This window comes from Mixophyes fleayi, chromosome 4 (assembly GCF_038048845.1).
Source record: "Mixophyes fleayi isolate aMixFle1 chromosome 4, aMixFle1.hap1, whole genome shotgun sequence".
NCBI lineage: Eukaryota > Metazoa > Chordata > Amphibia > Anura > Limnodynastidae > Mixophyes > Mixophyes fleayi.
In genome coordinates, this window is record NC_134405.1 from 177,832,197 (window position 1) to 177,855,930 (window position 23,734).

At 39.1% G+C, this 23,734-nt stretch overlaps 1 protein-coding gene across 6 annotated transcripts in view; it reads left to right on the forward strand.

Moving 5' to 3' along the window:
• The window catches only part of MOV10L1 (Mov10 like RNA helicase 1), a 100,812-nt gene that overhangs the window by 35,630 nt on the left and 41,448 nt on the right, over positions 1 to 23,734 (forward strand). For 5 of the 6 annotated variants that reach the window (XR_012691327.1, XM_075208885.1, XM_075208887.1 and 2 more), the window contains 5 exons: positions 8,891 to 9,005; positions 12,513 to 12,690; positions 18,046 to 18,116; positions 18,675 to 18,766; positions 21,355 to 21,413. Coding sequence is in view for 5 of the 6 variants with exons in the window: in XM_075208885.1 (XP_075064986.1) it covers positions 8,891 to 9,005; positions 12,513 to 12,690; positions 18,046 to 18,116; positions 18,675 to 18,766; positions 21,355 to 21,413 (515 nt within the window). In the remaining variant the exon portion in view is untranslated. Of the gene's footprint in view, positions 1 to 8,890; positions 9,006 to 12,512; positions 12,691 to 17,244; positions 17,558 to 18,045; positions 18,117 to 18,674; positions 18,767 to 21,354; positions 21,414 to 23,734 lie in introns of those variants that run through there. The other variant, XM_075208889.1, reaches the window with a different exon arrangement.

Consider the following 23,734-nt stretch of genomic DNA (forward strand, 5'->3'; position numbering starts at 1 on the left):
AGCTCTGTGTGCAAATGCTAGGAGCTTAGGAAATCCCAGAACTCATTGCGATTATGACAAGGGATGATCTGGGTATTGTGACTATTACGGAGTGGTGGTGCAATGAAAACCATGAATGGGACACGTCACGGTTAATATTGCCGCAGGAGCCACTGGCTGTTTTTTTCGCAACTGAACAGGGAGGTGCGGGGTCTAACGCACCCCCAGTCTTCGCCAGGGGTTGTACCAGGTAATTAATTTTGGAAAGACAGCGTGGGAAGAATTGGTGGAGGGGTAGAAATGTATGTGGAGAAAAAAACCAAAACATAAATATTACTTTAATACAGAGTATTGAAGAAAAAATTTAGGCCCTTTTGGGTGACCATAGAAATGAGGCAGATGGCTATTCTTCGTACTGTGGTGATCTATAGACTACCAGGATAGGAAGTGGAACTGGACAAGAACCTATTGCAGGACGTCACTAAAATGGCATTAAAAGGAGAGGTAATAATCATGGGAGACTTTAATCTCATCTGATGTGAACCAGGAGGGGTCTTTTGCAAATTCCACTAGAGGTAGGGATATTCAGAATTCCTTGAGGGAGCATCCCTCAAGCAAATGGTGAGGAAGTCCACTTGCAAAGATGCAATATTAGACTTAATACTTGCAAATGGTGACAGAATATGTGATGTAAATGTGGCAGAGAACCTAGGATCCAGTGACCATCAAGCAGTATGGTTTAGTATAGACCGACTGTCATGAACGCCTAGCCTGTCCCAGATACAACAATCTGAACAGCTGGCCGTGACTGGCGTCACCTTAGTCACTTACCAATGAATACACCTTTTCTGCCATCACAAAGGATTTACTATGATGTCCTTACAGTCACCAAAACCACTTATTAATGTTCCACACTTAAATCACATACACATGTAGCATGAGCCTTCTTGGGCAATTCACAAAGAATAACGGAGAATACGCTAGATTAAATGTATTTTAATCCGAAAAATGTTTCCAGGGCTGTTACAAAAAGTTAACGACATACAATAAGTTGCACAAATAAATTTCAGAAATAAAATGGGAAATAAAACCAGAGTCACTACTTACTAGTTAAGACTTGGCGTGTGTGAGGGAACACCATTAAGAAATATGGGACATTTCAGTCTTGACAGACCTCCTCATGAAAATGCACTAAAGCAGAATATTTTAAACCCTTCTTACAGGCTCTTCACCCCCACCTTAGGAATTATATTTTCAATTAGGTCAGATTGATTCCCAAAATGACAGAGCTTTCCAAAGTGAGTTATGGATGTCCTGAAAGCTGAAATGCTCACGGGGCCTGAGTTCTCACCACTGCTCGTTCTGCTTGGCTGGTCAGGTCCGCATCCTCTGTAGACAAAAAAAAACTCCTCAGAGATGCTTATCTATTACTGGGTCTGGCTAATGTCAAAAGATTGACACTTGCATAGGTTCAGACTCCTGTCATTTAGCAAAGCAGTTGAGATTACATTACAAGGTTACATACAATCTACATTGTCATACCTGAATATTAAGGGAAAATAACAATAGTACATAATCGTCACACCGACTCATACCACAAAAAAATTAAGGTGTTCGATATTAGGAAGGTTAACTTTGTAGAGATGGGAAAATGTTTAAGTGACTCTTTGGCAGAGTGGAAGAACTTGAAAGAAGTGCAGGGAAGGTGGGAGAAATTAAAAAGTGCAATACTAAAAGCAACAGACCTTTTTGTATCAAAAGGATTAGGAAAAGCACAAGGGAAAAGGAAGCCAGTGTGGTTTGCAAAAGAAGTAGCAAGTATTGTGAAAGCAAAAAAGATGGCCTTTAGGAAATATAAGCAGACTCCGAATAATACAAAGAGCTGTACCTTGTTAGACAAAACGAGGCTAAGAAGGTTATCATATGTGCAAAGGCACAAGCTGAAGAGAAAATGGCAGAGTCAGTAGGTAAAGGGGGCAAAACTTTTTATTTAGGTATATAAGTGAAAGGAGAAATACAAAAGGAGGAATAATAAGACTAAAGACAGAGTGAGAGTCATGTTGATGGAGACAAGGTAATCGTAAATCATCTTTAATAATTTTTTCTTAGTGTTCACTACAGAAAGAGAGGGGAAAGGGACACAGTTAAGTTGCAAGTATATTCATAAAATGAGGTAGATACAAGTACATTTACAGAGGAGAAGGTCCTTACAGAACTCTCAAAACTGAAAGTGGATAAATTAATGGGGCCAGATGGGATACCTCAAAGGATACAAAAACAGCTTAAATGGGTGCTGGTAACACCATTAACAGAATTATTCAGCCAGTCACTAGCTACAGGAGTAATTCCAGAGGAATGCAAAAGAGCAAATGTAGTCCCACTGCACAAAAGTGGAAGCAAGGAAGAGGCAAGCAAATACTGACCAGTGAGACTTGCAGCAGTAGTAGGGAAATTGCTGGAAACACTGTTAAAAGAAAGAGTTGTAGAATATCTCAAATCCAGTAACTTACAGGATCCCAAACAGCATAGCTTTACTGGGGGGACATCATGTCAAAGAAATCTTATTGACTTTTTTAACTGAGTGACTAAAGTTATAGATCAAAGGGTGTAGATGTAGCTTATCTAGATTTTAGCAAGGCTGTTGACACCGTCCCATATCGCAGACTGTTAAATAAACTTGAAAGCTTGGGATTGGATTCTAAGATGGTTGAATGGATAAGATCTTGGTTGCACGATAGAAAACAGAGAGTTGTTGTAAATGGAGTGCAGTCGCAGGAGTGAGTGGCTACCAGTGGAGTACCTCAGGGATCCGTACTTGGAGTAGTGCTTTTTTAAAATCTTTATTGATGACATTGCAAATGGTATTGAAGGGAGCGTATGCCTTTTTGCAGATGACGCAAAGATATGCAACATCATGCACTTGGGTCTCAAAATCTCAAAGGCTAAATATAGTATTAACGGCACTATAATGGAAACTATGGAGGAGGAAAGGGATCTCGGAGTCACTATTTCTGGTGACTTCAAGGCAGGTAAGCAAGGAGAAAGGCAAGTCAGATATTTGGTTGCATATTGAGTGAAATTGGTAGCAGAAAGAAATAATTCCACAATATGTCATTGGTGTGACCTCATCTATAATACTGTGTGCAGTTCTGGAGGCCATATCTCCAGAAGAATATAAATACACTAGAGACTGTACAAAGAACAACAACTAAAATGGTGCATGGACTATAAAACTTAAAACTTACTCGTAAAACCTAAAAGATCTTAATATGTATAGTTTGGAGCAAAGAAGGAAAATGGGGGGCATGATAGAAACTTTAAAATATATCAAGGGTTTTAACAAGATACAGGATGGAAACATTCTTCAGAGAAAGAGAAGTATTATAAAAATGAGGACATGCATGAAAACTGGGGGGAAGTAGGTCCAGAGGAAATTTTGAGGAAAAACTACTTCACAGAAAGGGTAGTGGAGAAGTGGAATAGCCTCCCATCATTGGTGGTTAAGGCTAACACAGTAGAGCAATTTAAACATGCTTGAGATAGACATAAGGATATCCTTACAATGAATAAAGTATCTAATAGGGTTTGAGGTTACCATAGGTTAAAAAATGGGCGGACTAGATGCGTCATTCTGTTATCTGCTGTCAAATTCTATGTTTCTATTTTGCATATGCACCAACGACAGCCTATCCTGGAAGTGAGGGATATTGCAGGAATCAATACTGTGATATTTTAAGTGTGTTCTAATATTACTTAATAGTTATTCTAAGTAACAAATGTAATTTAGTATTACTTTTAGGATATTCTAAAGTAATTTAGTGTGACATGATCTATATGTAGGTGTTAGACATAGCAATATTTTATAGTGAGTTAGGTATAGTTTATAAAGGGAGTTTTGTTGACTATTAGAACTAGTAGCATAATATCAGAAATACATAGATATTATAATATACAGTTTTATCAGTATATCTATAGTGAGTATAATACTCAACCTCATAAAAGTGATTGATTTTAACTTTTTATTTATTCCCTAATTGTACATCTATTTAAGATATATATTTTCAAAGTAAATATTATTATATAAAAGAACAATCTTATTTTATGTCAGAGTTGTGCAAAGTGTGAGTGATTACAGGGGGTCCTGAAGTCACACCTGGTAGACATTACACCCACGTCCATACATACACAGACTAAGAATACTTGGTGGAGACGCTGCACATGAAAAAGTGGTACAGACACGGTGATTTTACATGTACACACCCTTAGCAGGAGTAACTGGGTGTTGCACAAAGATAAAAAGTACTAAGTGGGCTATATGATCCAGTCACATAGCAATGTTGGTCAAAGGGTTGTTGTCTTGTGTTAACTGTGTAGAGAGTGGTAATAGGGTAACATAGGGTGGTTAAGAGGGTGTTTGAGGAATTTTATAAGCTTGTCTGAACAGGTAGGATTTCAGAGAATGCTTGAACTAGTAAGTTAATTGGCAGCTCTCTCTATGTGCGTGTATGTTAGGGAATTTAAACTGTAAGCTCCAATGGGGCAAGGACTGATGTGAGTGTGTTCTTTGTACAGCGCAGAGGAATTAGTTGCGTTATATAAATAGATGACGATGATGATGATGAAGACTAGAGGAAAGTCTTATTGTACAAGGGAGGGTGTAGCCTGAAAAAAGTCCTGTAACCGGAAATGAGCTCATGTAATGAGAGTGGATGAGAGCGTCAGATTCTGTGCGAAACGGAGGTGTCTAGTTGGGAGATATTGAGACACGCGAGGAGATGTATGTTGGTGCAGTTTTGTTGATGGCCTTGCATGTTATTTGAAGTATTTTATATTGGATTCAGTGAAACACAGGTAAATAATGTAGAGACTCGGGCTCAGCAGAGGAGGAAAGACTTGCAAGGAAAATAAATCTAGCCACTGCATGCAAAATAGATTGTAGAGGTGAGAATCTGATTCGGGTGGACCCACAGCCTGGATTACATTATACAGGCTCTGGGTCCACCCATTGCAACTTCAAAAACGCAGTTAAAAGTGACGTGATTTTTTACTATATGGGTTTTGCAGTCACATTTTACTATTGAAGGCGATTTGAGTTGCTGAAAATACTAGTTGTCCGTTACATGGTTAGGCAATATCATTATATTATCGGTGTTATACTCATCGTGATTTTTTTGTCAGTGTGGTGTATCGGGTTTGTAAGTGCTGGGTTACCCTACCACACCCTCCTGTGTTACCTGTTCCACGTTCAACACCTGTGGTTTTATTGCAAGAACCTCGTGTCTCATCATAGGTTCCGTTCTCAAGCTCTTCACTTTCCAGGGATCTGAATGCATCAGTTCTCTGCAGTTCACCACTTCTCATTTGGTTTTCTGTGTTTCCTGTTCCACGATCAAGACCTGTGGTATTGTTGCAAGAACCTCGTAATCAGTCCTGTTCTCGGCTATTCGCTTTTTAAAGACCTCAACGCTTCAGTTCACTGCCGTTCACCTGAACCTCTGCATTTATTGTCCGGCAGTCCTGCTCCACTCTACAGTTCCTTCTCACACTGCTCTAATCCACCTTAGAGGACTGCGACCTGCAGCTAAAGAGCAGCTAAGTCCATATTCCCTTGCAGGAATCCCTGGTGAATACCTCTCTCCCGTACACACTGCACCTCATTGGGAGTAATTCTATCTAGAGCGGTGCTTCTATTCCAAACTCAGACTTTGTGACACTACTAAATCTCCTGGCCAGGGAGAGTGGCTGCCCTGAAAATTATGCAACTGCCAAAGATCCTGTATTTGTTCCGCTCTATCCCTTACCTAGTTCCCGGGTCCCTCCTAAATAAATTTTATACCATAGCATTTCACTTTATCTGGTGCAATAAATGCAATAGACCTTTGAATATTTCGCTCTAGGTTGAGAGGTTGCTTAGCCACATGAATTGGAAGCATATCAACACGCAGCTCTACTAGACAAACTCAGAGATTGGCAGGCCCCTTCCTCTCTGAAACCTTGGGTTCCCATTGAACACCACAACTCTTCCCCATTCCTGTTAGCAGACCTCCTTTGGTTAGTTAAGCCCAGTAGACCTATTTTTACAGCTACTCTCCGAAGTATCAAGGACTCTCTCATTCTTTAGGATAAGATGATGCTCTTGTCACCAGATACACCTCTCCCCTCCTCCTATCTCTACCATTGCCCTGTCACAACTGATCCTAGATCTCCGCCTTGATTCGAGCACAGACAGGGAGCTGGACGAATGCAGGATCTTCTGGAGGGTGGCTCACTCCCTCCCTTTTCACACCTACAAGCTAAATATGACATATCAGCTCACGATTATCATAATATCTCCAGATCAGACACTGAATGCAATCTTACTCCTCACATCCACCAACACTGAAGCCTGCCCCCCCCCCTTCCTGTGTAGGAATGTCATTCTCCTCTTCTTTCTCCCATGCATGTGGCATTTCAATATGGTACCAGACCCTTCTGTCCCCCATGGACACTCGTGACCTCCCGGTCCAAGCTACCTGGGAATCGGACTTAGGGATTAGTATCTTAGAAGAAAAATTCATAATATCTGTAAAATGTCCCAAGTGTATCAACCACTCGGAGATGATGATTAAGTTTGTACACAGCATATATTTTACCCCAGATAATCTTCACACAATCTGGGCCTCAGTATCTAAACACTGTTGGAGAGAATGTGGTGATGTTGACACCCTCATACACATTTAGGCATGCTCCAAACTCAGGTCACTGTAGGCTGAGGTTTTCTATCTGATATCCCAGGTTCTTAAATCCAATATCCTGCCTAGCCCTGCTGAAGCATTACTCAACCTATACCCGCCTAATCTCCAACATCATAACCACTACATTACTGGGTATATACTCATTACCGCTAGGTCAGCTATAGCACAGCATTGGAAGTCACTACTACCTCCATCCCTTTAAAAAATTATTGCCAAAATACAGTGCAGCTATGAGATGGAAACAATTGGTTTCAGATATTCCACTGCTGTGCCCTCTCCAGTCATCAAGTGGTTCCCGTGAATACCATTCGGAGCATTAACCTTTACAAGATCCTTAGTAACTAATGCAGCCTCTGGAAACCTTACTGTTCGGATGTTCCCAAATGTGCCCCTTCGAAATGCTACTTATCTCTAATTTGTCTCTTCCCCAATCTATCTCTGGATTATGTTTTTTTTTTTATTTCTGTACGGTGTCTTGCTAAATGTCAAAAATGTTATTTGTACAAATGTCCGATATTATTGACTGTAACGGCTATACATTGTTGTCTGTTTTGCTTTATTTTATAATTTCACTAAAAAAATCTTCTAAGTTAAAGAAAACTTCACAAAAGTTTGGGTGATTCACATTAGAATTTTTTGGAATCTGTAATTTCAATAGAGGGCATTTGCTTTCTTATTTCTATTCACTGGGCAAAAGGTGATGTAAAGATCAAACCATGTTAAAAATCTGTTACCACCGAGCTTGGCAGTGATTTAGAGACTGAGTATTCTGTAGTATTCATATTAAATATTCATATAAAAGGTGTTTGTGATCCATGTAAATTATCAAAAATTAATGAGAATCTTCAAGGAGATGCCTTCATTCCTCCAGCACCAATTTTATAGCGTGCAATTCTTTATCCTTAGTGGGGTACTTCATTTATACAGGAAAAATATTCCAGGAATTAAACCCACACGTATGGAATTTGCTACAGGATAATTGCTGAGATCAAATAGCTCCTACGTCAACTGAAGAGGCATCAACTTTGACAAATGATGCTATGGAGAAATCCATATTCATTTTGACTACTGGGGGCAAGCTTGGTGCAGTTTCAGTAGCAAGATCCTTCTGTAATGATTACTGAATTGAAGACTTTTAATAAACTAAATGCCCGTTCTCCAAGAGCAGACCAGAGGCCTTGGTAGAAAAGAAAAAGCTGCTGCAGTTGGCAGGAAGACTATTCCTAGAATGGCTCCAGTGACAACATAATAATTTCACAGTGATTAACATCACATCTATGACATTGGTGCTGGTTGTTTATTTTATGGGGAGGGCAAACATTTTTATTCATTCTGTTTATAAAACAATACATTGACTGGGCATGCTAGGGCTTGTAGAAATAGAGAGCCTGAAGGAGCAGTGAATCAGGGCTTGTGGACAATGGAGCACTCGCCATGATGCTTATAGACTACACAGAGGTTGAACGTTTCTTTCGTGGTGAGAAAATTGAGACATAGAGTAATTGGGGAGTTGGCTGTATGTTTACCAACAACATTAAGCTTGCTTGTACAACATAGATCTAAATGCACAAAGCGATTGCTGAAGCACATTCTCCCACCCCCCATTCAGCCTATTCTCATCAACCCCAGTAGAAGGTGGGAGGCAAAATCAAAAATATCTCCTCTATAAATACTCTAAAATATCAACAGGACGTCAGGAATACTGATTGTTAGAACTTAATAAAGAAGACTAGATATAACTTAATAATGGTCAATTTCTGGAACAACGAACTACATATGGTGTCACTAGGAGTCATGCACATTCTTTTTCACAACCAGATGCCCTGATGCATTTTTGCATGGAGGATGCAGCAGTTGTGTGCTTTAATCTGGTTTTGAGTATGTTTTCATTTGCTTTTTGTACTCTTATGTTTCTTTACCAAGATTTGCTTTTTTTATTGCCTTTATTTTAAAATTTACATGTCACCCGAGACCCTCATACTTTTCACAAAAACGTTTTGTTTTTGTTTTTTTACAGAACAAACTATAATATATTTCCATTGCCCTTTTAACCGCTCACAAATTTCACGGTATATTTTGCTGCATGAAAATCAGTTTTCTGTCTTCTTATTTTGTCAGAAAAGAATCCTATATTTCTACATTTATTCTTAAGAAAAGCATTATATAAATTGTTATAGGTCATCAAGAAGACAGCTTCCAAGTTTTATTCCACTATATCCCATACCAGAAAGACTTCGGAAATGTGTGGAGCAAAATTTGAATGTACTGGCAGTAGAGCCTTGTCTAGGAGAAGTAAGTGCAACTTCTTTACTAACATATTATTCATGTTACCACACCAGCTGAAGTATCTTAAGAATCGGTGTGTGGTTTCATAACTATAGTTTCATGTGTAATGTTTTGTAGAAAAGAAAATCGGCTGCAATAACCTTAAAGAGCTAGTAAAGTCAATTTTGCATGTTAAAGACCTTGGAGTTGGCCGCAGTTGCGTCCCAAATCACAGGCGTAAAATGCTTTTGCAAAAACCCTGCAATTGCATGGATCTACAAAGTTGCAACTATCTAACAATGCAAGCAGGTCAAGATATGCGTGTGGTTTACATCCAACAAACATCATCCTACTTGCACTTATGTTTTAAACCATTTCTTTTAGGTGCAACAAATGCTTTTGCTATTAGCCATCAATAAAAATTAAAAATTGTCTGATATATCAAAAACAACTCGTGAACAGAACACACACACACACACACACACAAAAGCATATTGTATTCCCATGCGGTCCAGAAAGCTCAGAGTGTGTGGAACATTTGCAAAACCGCTAATCACAAGTGGTTTGCTAGTGACAGTGGCCATCATCCTCTTTGGGTATTTGTACCTGCTCATGACCACTCTCAAATAACGACTAATGCGTAAATGCATTTTTTTATCTAACCCCAGCCTGCATCTGTTCGTAATTGCACAAACAGGCCCTTACTGTACTCTACCTACGTTAAAATGTCCCCATCCCTCCTATCCAGGTGCAAGCTGGCTAATTGGCAGAATTACACAAATATTCATGAAATATATGCATGCATGCACTTTTCTGGGCATGTGCAGTGTGCAATCACGCGAGATACACTACGCCAACTGGCATAGTACTCGCTCAGCATTAGACCCTTGTATTTCTGCATGACCTATGCCTGAAATAACAGATGTTTTTGTTAACTAAATCTATACAGCATGTCTCTATTGAGCCCATATATATTGCTAGAGATGGTGCTTCTCTGTCTTGTAGTAGTGAAAGTCAGAGCTTGTGTGATAGGCTAACAAGTCATAACTATTTATTGTTCAGCAAGGGCAGAAGACTTGTGGATTCATGCAGAACGGCACTATCAGTGAGCATACATAACTGACATGCTTTGCATTATTTTGAGATTTTTGTTATCTCTATATCAGCCTCTTTTTTAGATAAGGTTGTGGGCATGGGTCTTTTTGTTTTTTAATGGAGAGTGGTTAAATGAGCAAGCTGCACTTAAGGACCAAACTATTTATAAAGAACTACTTTCAGGTTTGATATATAAAAATGCCAACTTTTGGGGTATAGTTATCCTAGTTGTCACTTAAATGAGGTCACTGCACTGAGTAATTTAATCCCCAATCTCTTTAAATTGGGGATCCTTTAAAATTACCGGGGAATAACTTTGCGCACACACTATAATTAATGCATATTTCTGAAATGTACTTAAAGCTGCAATCCCGTGAAAAAATAAGTTGTTTTTTTTTTATCTTGTTTTTTTTAAACATAAATCAGGCTGCCGTGAATAATTTACATGCACAGTGTCATGCACTATTGAAACCATAGTTACACGACACATAATGTAGCGAGAGGAGAGGCTTCGGAACTCCCATCTTAGCTCTGTCTGTTTTTTGTACTGTAAAATCCTCTCCTTCGTCCTCTCCCCTCCACTTTCACGTGGCATGCTGCAAGCCTGTGTCTGTAACTGACAGCCACGTTTTTTTAGCAAGCTCCAGAGAGATTTTGAAAAGGACATAATGATTTTTGGGAGGACATCTAAGAAAAATGAGATCAGATACATGTTTAAAATGTACTTGACTTCAACTCTTAAATTTCCAACTAAGCTTTGGGATTTATACTCCTCAGAATTGAAGATCTCCTCTCTGATCTCTCATCTGGCTCCCATTTGGAGCAGTCCAGGGTTGTCCACGGCCAGGTTCCAGGACTGGAGCCAAGCTGACATACATTTTCCAGTAGATTTTTGCAGATGTGGTCAGTGACTATCGCTAACGGAACTCCAACAGAAGTTCCCCAACTAAGTATTGCGCCCCTTTGAATTCTTCCAAATTCGTCATTTCCTGTACTCCTTACTCTCAGAGAGATCTCAGAGAAAGTGAATTGAGGATATCTGCAAACACCATCCAACTAGCAGGGGCATGATTTCCTATATTTATGGTATTCTGCTTGAAGCTGCTATCCCCTTGCAGAATTACCATGAAGTGGAATGGGAAAAGGATTTTGGCCCTACACCGGACAAGGAGGACTGGGAGGACATGAGATAGGGAATTGTCAAAAGCTCCATCTCAATGAAGATCAAGGGAACTTCCTACGAACTGTATTATCAGTGGTACTATACCCAGCAAAACTATACAAAATGTTTCCTTGAGTTCCATCTGATTGCTGGAGAGATAGCGACAACAGGGGCACCATACTTCATATATGGTGATATTGCCTTGTAATAACTCCCTTTTGGGATAAAGTTCAGACTTCTGAACAGCCTTTTTGAGACCCCAGTGGCTAAGGATCCTTGTGTATTCTTACTCTGATCTGAAGAATGGTGTTTATTTTTGTAGTAAAGAATATGTGAGATCAAGTGGTAAATCTGTAATAAATAGATAGTAGAATGCAATCAAAATATAAACAGATATAATGCAATGAAAACATGGTTCAACTGCATAACTTAACAGAAATCTTACAATCGATGTTGTGCTAGTGCTAAAGGGAGAAATATACTGCATCTCTGACGTGGCATGTTGGAACTAAGAAGGTGACCTCCTGTCATTTACCCCTGGTGCATTGAGAACGAACTATGGAGTCCTGAGTGTTCAGTTAAGCGGATTCTAAATTGGCCACTAGGTGGCGTTTACACATAATTAAATGCATATGTAAGACAACAAAGCTGAAAGCATGATAGGCTAGAACACTGAACTCTGCTTCTTACTAGTTCTGTACCGTCACCGCTCTCCCCTGCTTTTTTGCAAAAACATAATAAGTTACCAGAAACCATGTGGAAAAATGTATTATATTCTGATGAGACCAAGGTTGAACAGTGTGGCCTTAATTCTAAAGGATATGTTTGGCATAAAGACAACACTGCTCATCTCCCAAAGTACACCATACCTACTGTGAAGCTTTTTGGGGGGCTCATTCTCTTCAGATGGGACATGGGTTCTTGTCAGGATAGAAGACATAAGGCATAGCTCCAAATAATAAGCTATTTTGGCACAAAAGCTGCTGGCCTTTGTCGTAATGCTGAAGATGGATTTCACCTTCCAACATCATAACGAGCTGATAAACTTATTAAAAAAAAAGACTGATTGCTATAATAAAAGAAAAAAGGGCTGTCACAAAGTATTGGTTTAGGGCTGTTTTTCACTTTTTTGTTGTTTCAAGGTCACATTAAATGTGAAAAATGGTCTGACATGATTTATCTTGATTTCACAAATGTGTGCAATTTCAGTAAGGGTGTGTAGACCTTTATAGCCATTGTATAACATAACAGAACTTTTTTTCGTTTTTTATTTACAGATCCTTACATTATCAAATTATCGTAAGAAAATGTCAACTTTACTTTGGCTCGAGGACATCCACAATGAGATAGAATTGAAAGAATTAGGCCTGAGTGGTGTTTGCCTGCAGAAGCGTGGTGGGTTTCTCCTATTACAGGTGCCTGGTATCATAGAGGGAAGACCCTCTCTATTCCCAGGTAAGTGCTTTACTGCCTATAAAATGGTTGCTTCTTGTTACATTTATTTTGGTGTTAAGCTTTTATTGTAATTTGAGGGGTTTTTTTCTCCCCCAATTGCTTAACCTATGTTAACATAGGAGTAGGAGAGTTGGCCCCATTTAGTATTAAGGAGAGATAGGATCAACATTAGAACAAGATGACCATCTTTATTTTTCTGAAGTAGGCTTAACATATAATTTTGAGCATCACAAAAGTTCCAGTGTTTCTGCCAAGGGTGGTGTCATATTCGATCCAAAAATTGTATGCTGTTAACTTTAGCTATCATATGTGTTCTGGACTTTAATGTACTTTGTAAATTAACTGTTGCATCCATAGAGAATTAGGAGAATGTATTCTTTTTTTGTAGACAGTGAGGGGGGAAAATTGGGATTTTGTTGCTGAAGTGGATTCAGTAGTAGCTAATCGCTCCACAAAAGCTACTATTCACTGGAGGATGGAGGCCCCTTAATAGATTTTAGGGATAGGAAGATGGAAAAATGTTTCACAAAAGTTATATATTTCTTTGGGAGCTGCAATTAGGTCTGGTATAACTGTGGCCTCTGTTTTAAATTTTGAATGAAAGTCTTGTATAAAGGTACACAGGACAAGGTCAATAGCTTCTACTAAGAAGTATGGAAACCATGATAAAATGTATTGATTTTCTATGTGAAGCTTCCCTAGATATGTTTGCGCTATCAGCAAAGACAATAGCTTTAACATTTATGGCTTTCGCTTTGTCCATGATTAGTTGAAACCTGTTAAAAAAAATAAATTATAACGCTTCCTCTTGAAGGTTCTTTGTTCTTTGGAGACCAACTAGATTCCATGGTCCAGAAGGTGACCAGAGGAAGGACACAACATTTATCTCAAGACAAGCAGAGACCACCATCAGATTGTCAACAATTAAGAAAAGTACAATACTTTAGACATTTTGGTACTTATATGCCTAGGCCACCCTTTTGTGGTTCCAGAGGCAGTTGGTAGCTTTAGACCAGTTAATCCCCAATGGCAGAATATTAACATTTTTATAGACTTTGATTCTAACTACCTAGGATCAGTTTTTTTTATTCCAAACTTCTCTCAGTACCAGACCCAAAATAAATGATAGAGGAAAAATATGCAATAGTGTATGTTTCCAAACAACCAGAAACCATGGATAGATGAATAACTGACAACATTTATTCTAACAGCATAAATAAAAACCACAAACACTGGTGGCAAATGTTCAATAATACATAAAAAGTATCACAATAGAACAGATAAAAATAAGAATGACAATGGATAATTAATAAATATGATTACATGTGTGAAAATAACCATTGAGTTATTTGTTTTGGGAATGGATTCCTGAAAATGTGCACAAAAACAGTCACCTGATCAGTAAAAATCCAGCAGTCCAAGGATGTAAATAGTAGAAATTGACCATGGACAAATATAATCAGCTGAGTTATATGATGATGATGGGAACCACAGTTTGCCTAAAATAAAGCCCACCGATTGTTATGTGGGATGATTAAGCATGTAGGGTCACTGAACTCCTTACCAGATGTCTGGAAATGTAGTCCTGGATATGAACACGGAGAAAGCGATCAGCAGGTAAGGCAATGCAATCCCTTAGCGGACTCCACAGCTGTGAGGGGAGTGATTGTAACTGACTTCCTCTGGCAACAATGTAGACGAAAGTTGGTTCCAGCCTCTTGTAAGAGACACCACTCTGGATGGAAATGAAAGCTGTAACATCACGTACAAGTAACTTCACCGGTAGGATGTGATTAACCGGCCTTACAAACGTGGAGAGACCACACAAGACCACCCAATATAAGAGCCTAATTGGCAGATGGATTCCTTTTCCAGCAGGAATAAAATGGTATAATAATCACACATGTCACTAAATGCCTTGACTGACGCGTTTCATCACTGTTGTGCGATTTCCTCAGAGACCTAGTGATACCTGTTCATAGCTTCCTTTCTATGCCAAATTAATTACTAATTGGTTATTAATGTCTACCACCAGTAAGGATGTAACCCTTTTCCCATAGTTCATAGTAGTCTGAACAACAAATATAATGAGTAAAAAACCCATGTATTTTTATATATATTTAAATATCAATATTCAAATATAAATATTAGGATGGTTGAAGCAAAAGGAGACAGAAACAAAATGAAAAATAATTAAATAATAAAAAGACACAAAAAAAAATATAAAAAAATATATATATATATATATATATATATATATAAAAATCTTAAGACAGGCTTAAACAAAGACTTGGTTTGATGAGTTTGGTGTGGAAGAACTTCACTGACCTGCACAGAGGCCTGACCACAACCCCATCGGACACCTTTGGGATGAACTGGAATGGAGATTGCCAGCCAGGCCTTCTCCTCCAACATCAGTGCCTGATCTCATAAATACTCTACAGAATGAATGGGCACAGATTCCCACAGAAACAATCCAACATATTGTGCAAAGAAAAGTGAAAGCTGTTTTCACTGCAAAAGGGGGGCCAACTCCGTATTAAAGTATATGTATTTGAATACAATGTCATTACGGTCCCCGTTGGTGTAATTGTCAAGTGTCTGAATATTTTTGTCCATATAGTGTATGTTGCAGGCTTAGGCAAAATGTGACTTCCAGCTGTTGAGGAGTCCCATCATGCCCTGCCGGCATCTGGCCAGCAGACCTGTAGGTCTTTTTGTCCCACAATTGCTGGGGGTTAACCCTGGTATGCTGAATACGGAAACATGCATTTGTACCTACTCTTATTGTATCTCAACAAGATGATGGTAAGAGTTGTTAAGAAAAAAACTCTTGAGTTTGTGTGAAATTGAAGTCTTTTTGAGGAGTGGCAAAGGCTGGGCACCATTCTGCCAGCCAAAAAAATGCCCTTAAAAATGTGCACTCACCACCCCTTTTTATCTCTTTCTAATCATCTCTCCCCGCATAATGAAAAGTTTTACTTGTACTGCCCATTAAAAGTAGTTTATCTGTGCACCTTCTTCATACTTGGCAAAGAATTGCCTCACTCTGCTCCATTACCCATTTGTCAGTGCAGACTTCTGCTTTTCCACAAGTAAAGTCATCTTTATCTGCAAATCTCCGGAGCACTGTGCCTCCAAAGAATGCTGTGCTGTGCCATAGCCATTTTGGGCTAGATTTACTAAGCTGCGGGTTTGAAAATGTGGGGATGTTGCCTATAGCAACCAATCAGATTCTAGCTTTCATTTATTTAGTACTTTCTACAAAATGACAGCTAGAATCTGATTGGTTGCTATATGCAACATCCCCACTTTTTCAAACCCGCAGCTTAGTAAATCTAGCCCTTTGTGCTTTAAAAATGACCTCCCACGATGACTGCAGTGCGCATACACTGCATCAACATATGGCAATAAGAGTGTGCTACTAGGAGTTGGCCATTCCAATCAGTGGCATACTAGCAAACAATCTAATTCCATTTTTGTTTTTTTTGTTTTTTTATAAATTGACAAAAAGTACCTATATGTGGAGAATAGAAACCTTTTTTTTTCTTTAAATATTATTTGCTTACACATGAAATGTTAACAAATGGTTTAAACACATTAAGATGGCTCTAGTGTGTTTGATTAAATAATGGATCATGTTATATGAAAGTATTAATTTTTTATTTTCTCTTACCTTTCCATCAATGTATAGCGCTACATCTGTTTCTGAACATAATGTGAGGAGGGAAATATTTTAATGGTATTTAATGTACATTTGGCAGTGTATGTGAATAATACAATTACATAATGCATCTAGTCTTGCATATGTTAACAGTAGACTGACGAAACGCAGAAGATGCCACCAGTATAATAAATACATAGTAATGCCTAATTTGCGTTCAAAATTGCAATGTTGGAGGGCAGATGTTCTCATACCTGCTGGTCAAATGTTTTAGACCTATTTGGAGGCAGATTGCTGTTTGTATGAACCCAGAAAGATCCCTGTCCCAGTATACATCATGATATATCCGATGTCAATCAGGACTTATGTAAAATGCGGTTGAATAGCAATTTGCATTCAAGTGTTAGTGGTCTTTGTACAACTGCACTAATTGTGCCCCAGAGGATCTAGATGTGTGCAGTGCAACAACAAATGCCTGGATTGTTAGCAAAAATTGTGTAAGTGGCAAGGGGAAGTCTTTCTTATCTCCTCTACCCCAAGTGTGCATTTGTACCTTAGCTTTTCAATTTATGACTTAAACATATGTCATGTGCCAATTCTTGTTTTAAATGTGCTTGATGTTGTTTTTGTATTATTCGTACCACCATTTTACAAAATTTTCTCAACGCATTTCAGTTGACAAATTTTTCTGAGTTTACACTATTTTCTTGTATATAGTATTTTGTTTTGTCATGCATAATACAAAAGATGACAGTTAGGCACATAATATAAACACACATGGCCGGACTAGGCCACCGGGGGTGCCGGGCTATCCCCCAGTAGGCCCGGACCCTGATCGCTCTTCTCTTCGTTGGTGGGGGGAATGGGTAACTTTAAAAAAAAAAAAAAAAAATACTCACATGACCATGGCGCTCCCCGACTCCTCTCTGCTCCATTCGCACTGCATGTCAGGAGTGACGTCATCATCATCATCATCAACAACATTTGTTTATATAGCACCAGCAAATTCCGTAGCGCTTTACAATTGGGAACAAACGTGGATAAGACAATACTGGGTAATACATACAGACAGAGAGGTTAGAGAACCCTGCTCGAAAGCTTACAATCTATGGGATCACGCCCAACATTCAGTAAGGAGCTGCGCAGAGAGGAGTCAACAAAAAGAGAAGACAGGAGAAGAGAAGAAAGAAGCCGATAGGAAAGGTAAGTGCAAGAATAAAAGCAAGGGGGAGCACAGACAGCATGGCAGAGAGTGAAGGGGGAGCACAGACAGCATGGTCAAATGTTGTGAGTCCAATGGGACAATCCCGATTTTTGGTGACTGTTCTGCCCAATATAAGGGGCAGGTGAAGACTTTGTAATCTTGATACACACATTGCATTATTTATATACTACACTACGGTGCTAGCTGTCCTTCGTGGGCTGACCACTCCCCCTCTAGTATCTGGTCTCGCCTCTTTGATGGCTGGTCATGGCCCCATCTGGTGAGACCCTAGCGTTGCAGTCCCCCGGTGGGCCCTTCATGCCCCAGTCCGACACTGTAAACACATTTCTTAGAACACACTACTAACATCTACCACCATGGAACTGTTAAGTAGTCCACATATACTACAACAACAATAATTTATGATTTCATTGTAGTTGAGTTCATTGAAAAATATGTTTCATACTCTGATTGCTTTTCATTCCAGGAGACAAAGTTTTGTTGAAGTATCAAGCATATACCACTATGGGGGTAGAATTTGCTGGCACAGTTGTTGAAGTAAGTGCCACTATATAGCACAATTCCTCCATTGTAGTCCAACTTCCTAAGCTTTCTTTTTTTCACTGACTATTTTATATTGTAATACAAAATGATGACCTGTGTAATCGTTCTAAGCCACAGAGCAAAACACTTGTAGGGCAGACAATTAGGATGGTACAGCTAATCTGACTAATGCAAGCAATTAAAGCAGATATGCTGAATTGTTAATTTACATGCCACATATTGTAAAAAAACATCTACAGAATACTTCATAATGCACATTCATATTTTAAATATGTTCTGTGCATGTATTTTGAAGTATTTCTTACTTGTTTAGCATACTATTATATCTTGCTAATGTTTTTTAATGTAAACACAAGCTTGTGTTTTCTAGTTGATTAAGCACTTATATGCTGCTTTGAAAATATTCAGAAAAGGGGTTCAGACAATTTAATAGCAGTTTGTTCAGTGACATTACCAGCTCTGTAAGATGTAAGAGATGCATGTGATTAAATGGCTGCATCTCACAAATTCTCTGTAATATTTTAGTAAGGTTTTGTATTTGCCTTTTTCTAGATACACAATGAGGAAGTCACACTACGTGTTAACTCAAATTTGGAGCAGTCCTACAACTTCGAACCAATGGAAGTGGAATTCACAGTTAACAGGCAATGTGTCTTAACTAATAAACATAGCTTTCATGTTTACTTAAAGTCTATAATTGCTACTGCAGTACATTTTGTATTGTGTTAATTTGCTGCAATATTTAGAAACATCTTTAGAAACTTGAAGTGAATGTTTTTAGTATGACTTAAATTTGTATTTGGCTGTTTAATCATAAAATAGTATAGAATAAATAGTAACAGACATGGAGATATAATAAGCAGAAAGAGACATAATTGCTTGTCGTCAATTACAGTTTATCCAATAGTTACAAATTTCCAGAACCAGTGCAGGAAATCCCAGGTGCATCTAAAATGTTCCAAGTTCTTTAGCGAGAGGGTTCGGGGGCTCTTGTGTCTAACTTCAATGGATAGTTGTCAAAGTGACTCCTTTTCTCACTTTTATACCCATAATAAAAGGCAGTAACTGGGAGAATCACTCACTCTACCTCCCACATAATCCTTGAGTTGATTTGACTATCTGCTGGAATACCATCTCTGTTCAGCTACCGGACCCAGTGCATTTAACTGTCATTACTTTTACCATCTCTGTTTGGTGATCTCTGGGCCTCTTTGGTGGCAACAGCTGCCGTCACAACCTCTTGGAGTGAGGAGAATAAGTGTTCTGGGTTTGTGTCAAGCAGTGAGCATGATGCCAAACAAATATACTGGGCACAAAGGTGTTTTGAGCTTGCAGATAAACACAATAGTGCGTGTCCATGCAGTGCAAAAGCCTTCTCCAGAGTAACAAAGGCAGTCATGGTTGCCAGTAGCTGACTGTGTTTCTACAATAACAAATTGATCTGGTGCAGTTCAAGTTCCACCAGTAGTTGCACAAAAATGCTCCTTGCCAATAGCTGCTTTATTATTGGTCACTGATAATGCTTTTCCCAACCAACAGCTACAAATGTTAGTCCGATACCTTGTGTATCAATTATTCCACAGACCTCTTTTTTTTTTTTGGACAGTGCAATGTTTACTTTCTGTTTCGTGTGCATAATGTGTTTGTTTTTGTCTAGTGTCTACTTTTGGAATTTAGTGCAAATGTATTTAATTTTTTCTGCTTGAAATATGGGAGACACATATCCAACAGGAGGCAGGCACTTTCATAGAAAATACTTTCTCTTCTGCTAGCTTAAAAGAAAATGCCACTTGACTTGCCCCTTTATTAGGTGTATTGTAGGATTAACTCCTATGGCACCATTTCTCTACATTCTTAAGACCTGAAATTGGGAACAGTAAGTCTACTGTATCCTTTGTGGATGTTTTATTTTCTGCAGGGTCCAAAAGGGCAGAGGAAGGAGATCTCGAGAATGGTACCCCATTATCCTAATTATAAAAATTTAAGAAATATTTTTAATTATCTGTTGATCCTTCCTGTATTTAAATGAACTCCAGACTGGAGGTTGTGGTCTCCTTGCAGTGTATAATATACTTTTTGCACCTGGACTCTACATACTAAACACAAGCAGCAAAAGACTAGTGTGCCCTTTGCCTCTAACAGACCCCTTTTCCTTAAAGCTAAATGTGCTTACCAGTACTAATTTGTTTCCAGGGCCTGTGTACAGATCAGATATGCTTAGCATGGAGGAAACCCTACTGGGGAGCCAGACAAAATGTAGCCAAAAGAAAAAAAATATTGGACATGGTAATCTGCCAAGTGGTACACCAGACAGACAGTTGCTGGATTAAAGGCATAGAAATAATAATCTGTAAAGGATCCCAGCTACCAGTACGGTAGAAGATATGTGTCTTGTAGGGAAAGTAAAATGATTTACCGGTAATTAAAAGATGTTTTTTCAGTTTCCTAAATTTTAATCTTTTACATCAAACTTCTATAGGCAATCTATATTGTCCTTTTAGAGCAGAGAAAGTGCTCAATTTTTAAGAGCTCTAGAAATTAATCCATAGCACTGAGAGACTTTCTGGATGCCATTTACCTTGGATAAGACACATTGAGGGTGATTCAATTCAAAACAAAGTCCCATTGGAATCTCGCATGATGAAACACCACAAGATATTAGGGTAGTAAAACATTGCTTACTGCAAAAAAATAAACAATGTTTTATGTACCCTAATGCCTGGAAATACGTGAAAGAGCACATCACACAAGGCTCCAACGGGACTTTACTATGAATTCACTTTCTCTTCCATTGTTTTGGTGTGCTTAATACTGAAATCAGATATAGGGGTAAATGTATCAATATGCGGGTTCTTCAACACCCGCGTGTTCAGCCTCTTCCGCGATTAAATTTCAAGCGGCGCTGCATTGTAAAGGGAACCTTTACAATGCAGCGCCGCTTGAAATTTAATCGCGGAAGAGGCTGAACACGCGGGTGTTGAAGAATCCGCATATTGATACATTTACCCCATAGTCTTTGATGGAAAAATTATGTGACCTCATTGGTTTATATCTATATTTTAATTCAGAACAAAGTCTTAATTGCCGAAAGATTTCTGATGTAAACAACCATGTTCATTCTGCTTCTCTTGTAGCAATTATTGAGTAGTTAGGATCCAAATTTGGCTATCATGCAGGTTGTGAGTGTTAAATATTTTTTGTTGTTTTTTTTCATATATATATATATATATAGAGTTACCAGCAGGAGGTGTCAGTTTGCTGTGGAACAAGCAGAACACCTTGGGCAAGCAGGTAAATTGTAAACGTAAATTAACTATTGACAAAAGTTTTTTTGAGATATGCAGTGTGTCTGCCCTGGTATCCTACTACTCTGCATCTTCTGGGAGCTTTATGTATTGTTCAATTTTTATGGTGAGGTCAATTGTAATTGTTATATATTTCTTGTTAGTATTAGGTCGCTATTACAAGTGATCTTACAGTGCTGATGTGTAAAAAAAAAAAAAAAAGTTAAAATAAAAATATTAAATTCTTAAAACTGAGAGTTTGTTACTGGAAGGAACAGGGTCCCCTACAGCACAGAGTAGTGATGGATTCTTTCAAACTAATATGGGAAGATTGTAATGTAGCCCTCAATTTATAACAAAGGTTAATCATCCAAATTATTTCATCTTGACAATTAGAGAAAAATCTAATATTTCTCATTCACTGCTTACCATGGGTATAAAGGACACTGTAGTGTGTACTCAGCTTTACTCCAAGCACAGTTTTTTTTCACCCAGTTATCGTGCCAATCACACAATAAACGACTGTTGGGTCCGATGACGCATTAGTGTGTATGCTCCTGCGATCATGTTTTATCGTACGAAAGCACATTGTATCATTTGATTTTATAAACTGACTAAAATGACTATGAACGATGAAACAATGTCTGGCAAATTCTAAAGAGTGTGTGCACTCTCGACCAGCAGTGTATCTATTAGAGTTACAATCTTTTCAGCCGATGGTTATGACAGATGAAGATCTGAAGGTAAATCGTGTAAGTGTGTACGCATGAATGCTCATAGAAACTTTCAGTCGCTGGTAAAATCATTAAAGATATTTGGAAATTTTCTGTAGTGTGTAACCAGCTTTAGGCGCTAAAAAAAATAACTAACAACTTGTCTGATTTGCTCCCTCCCCTGTTTGCCCCGTGTACGGAGGTTTTCATTATTTTATTTAGTGCCCACATAGTTGGGCACTTTTTTCTTTGTTTTCTTTCATTTTATTTTATCTGTCATTTTACAAGCTGTGTTGTGTTGGAGACCAACGCATACACCAGCGGGGATGGTGTCGACGGCGCATCTATGCCACCACCTCTCCCGCTCTCCAACGATGGGCACCCTGTGAAAGGTCGGCTGCATTACAGCGACCAGAAACATAGGAGCTGCACCAAGATAGCATTGGTCGTCCAACAGGAGCCACAGCGTGCACCCCCAGTCTCACCCAGTGAGGTTGAGACAGGACTTGCTGCGGTCCCTGCCGGCTACCAGGAGGTGACTCTACAAGCAAGTCAGATGAGGACAGACAGTGTTGGAGAGTCAGGTAGCCGGGGGAAAATAGTCCGGTAGGGGGCTGGGGTAGAAACAGCTCACACCAGGGACTATTTGCAGGGCAAAGGAGCCACCATTGTTGGGGCTGTGAATAGGGGAGGAGGGGCTTTTTCTCCATAAGTTAGCACTCCTCCCTCCCCCATTGCTAGATCAATCTCTCTGTCATAGATTGTTTCCTACGGTGTGCGACTTGTGAATCTGAGGATCAAGGTCCGCATTCGTGTGCAGGGAGAGATCCATTGCGGAACTGAAAAGGGATGCAGCGCATCCTGTGGTGGTAGGTAAAAATGTTTATCCTACTCTTTCCCTAGGGTCCTTCGTCTGTTGATACCCTTCCTCAGGGAGAGGTGACTCAGCGATTCCCAGACTTTATTGCGACAGCACAGGAACCTCCCTTGATGCAAAACCTGGCAAGGTCGGTTCAAGGGCAGGTTAGGCTGTCTTCTTCCCTGGTGAAGTTGTTGGAGACTTTGTCATCCATCAAGTCACGCAAGCGCCAGGCTCCTTCTCTTGGTCCATTTGTTAGGTGATTCGGAAACTGAAAAGTTCTCTCAACAAGAAGGTGAGCTGCAAGGGGACTCCGATTATGAAGACGTTTCCTCCAATAGACAGGGTTAAGGATCTCATTTTAGCTATCCGACAGACATTGGATATTCAGGATGCAAAACCAGTGGTTTTGTAAGTTTCCCTATTCAAACAGAAAAACAACCTGTTCTTTTGTTTCCTCCCCACAGTTATCTGAAATCTTGGGTAAAGCTTGGCAGAAACCAGATAACAACAGGTTTCGGGTTCCGAGACTGTTCAGGTTCCTCTACCCTTTCTCGGAAGCAGACATTGCAAAATGGGAGATTCCGCCCCTAGTGGATGCCATTGCACATCTGGCTAAATCCACTACAATTCCTATTCCAAGTGCTGCTTCCTTAAAAGACAGCAAATGCGAGGTGATTTTAAAATTAATTTGTTTCTTTGGGTTCTTCGCTTAGACCCATTGTGGCAGTTGCCTGGGTGATCAAAGTGGTAAAA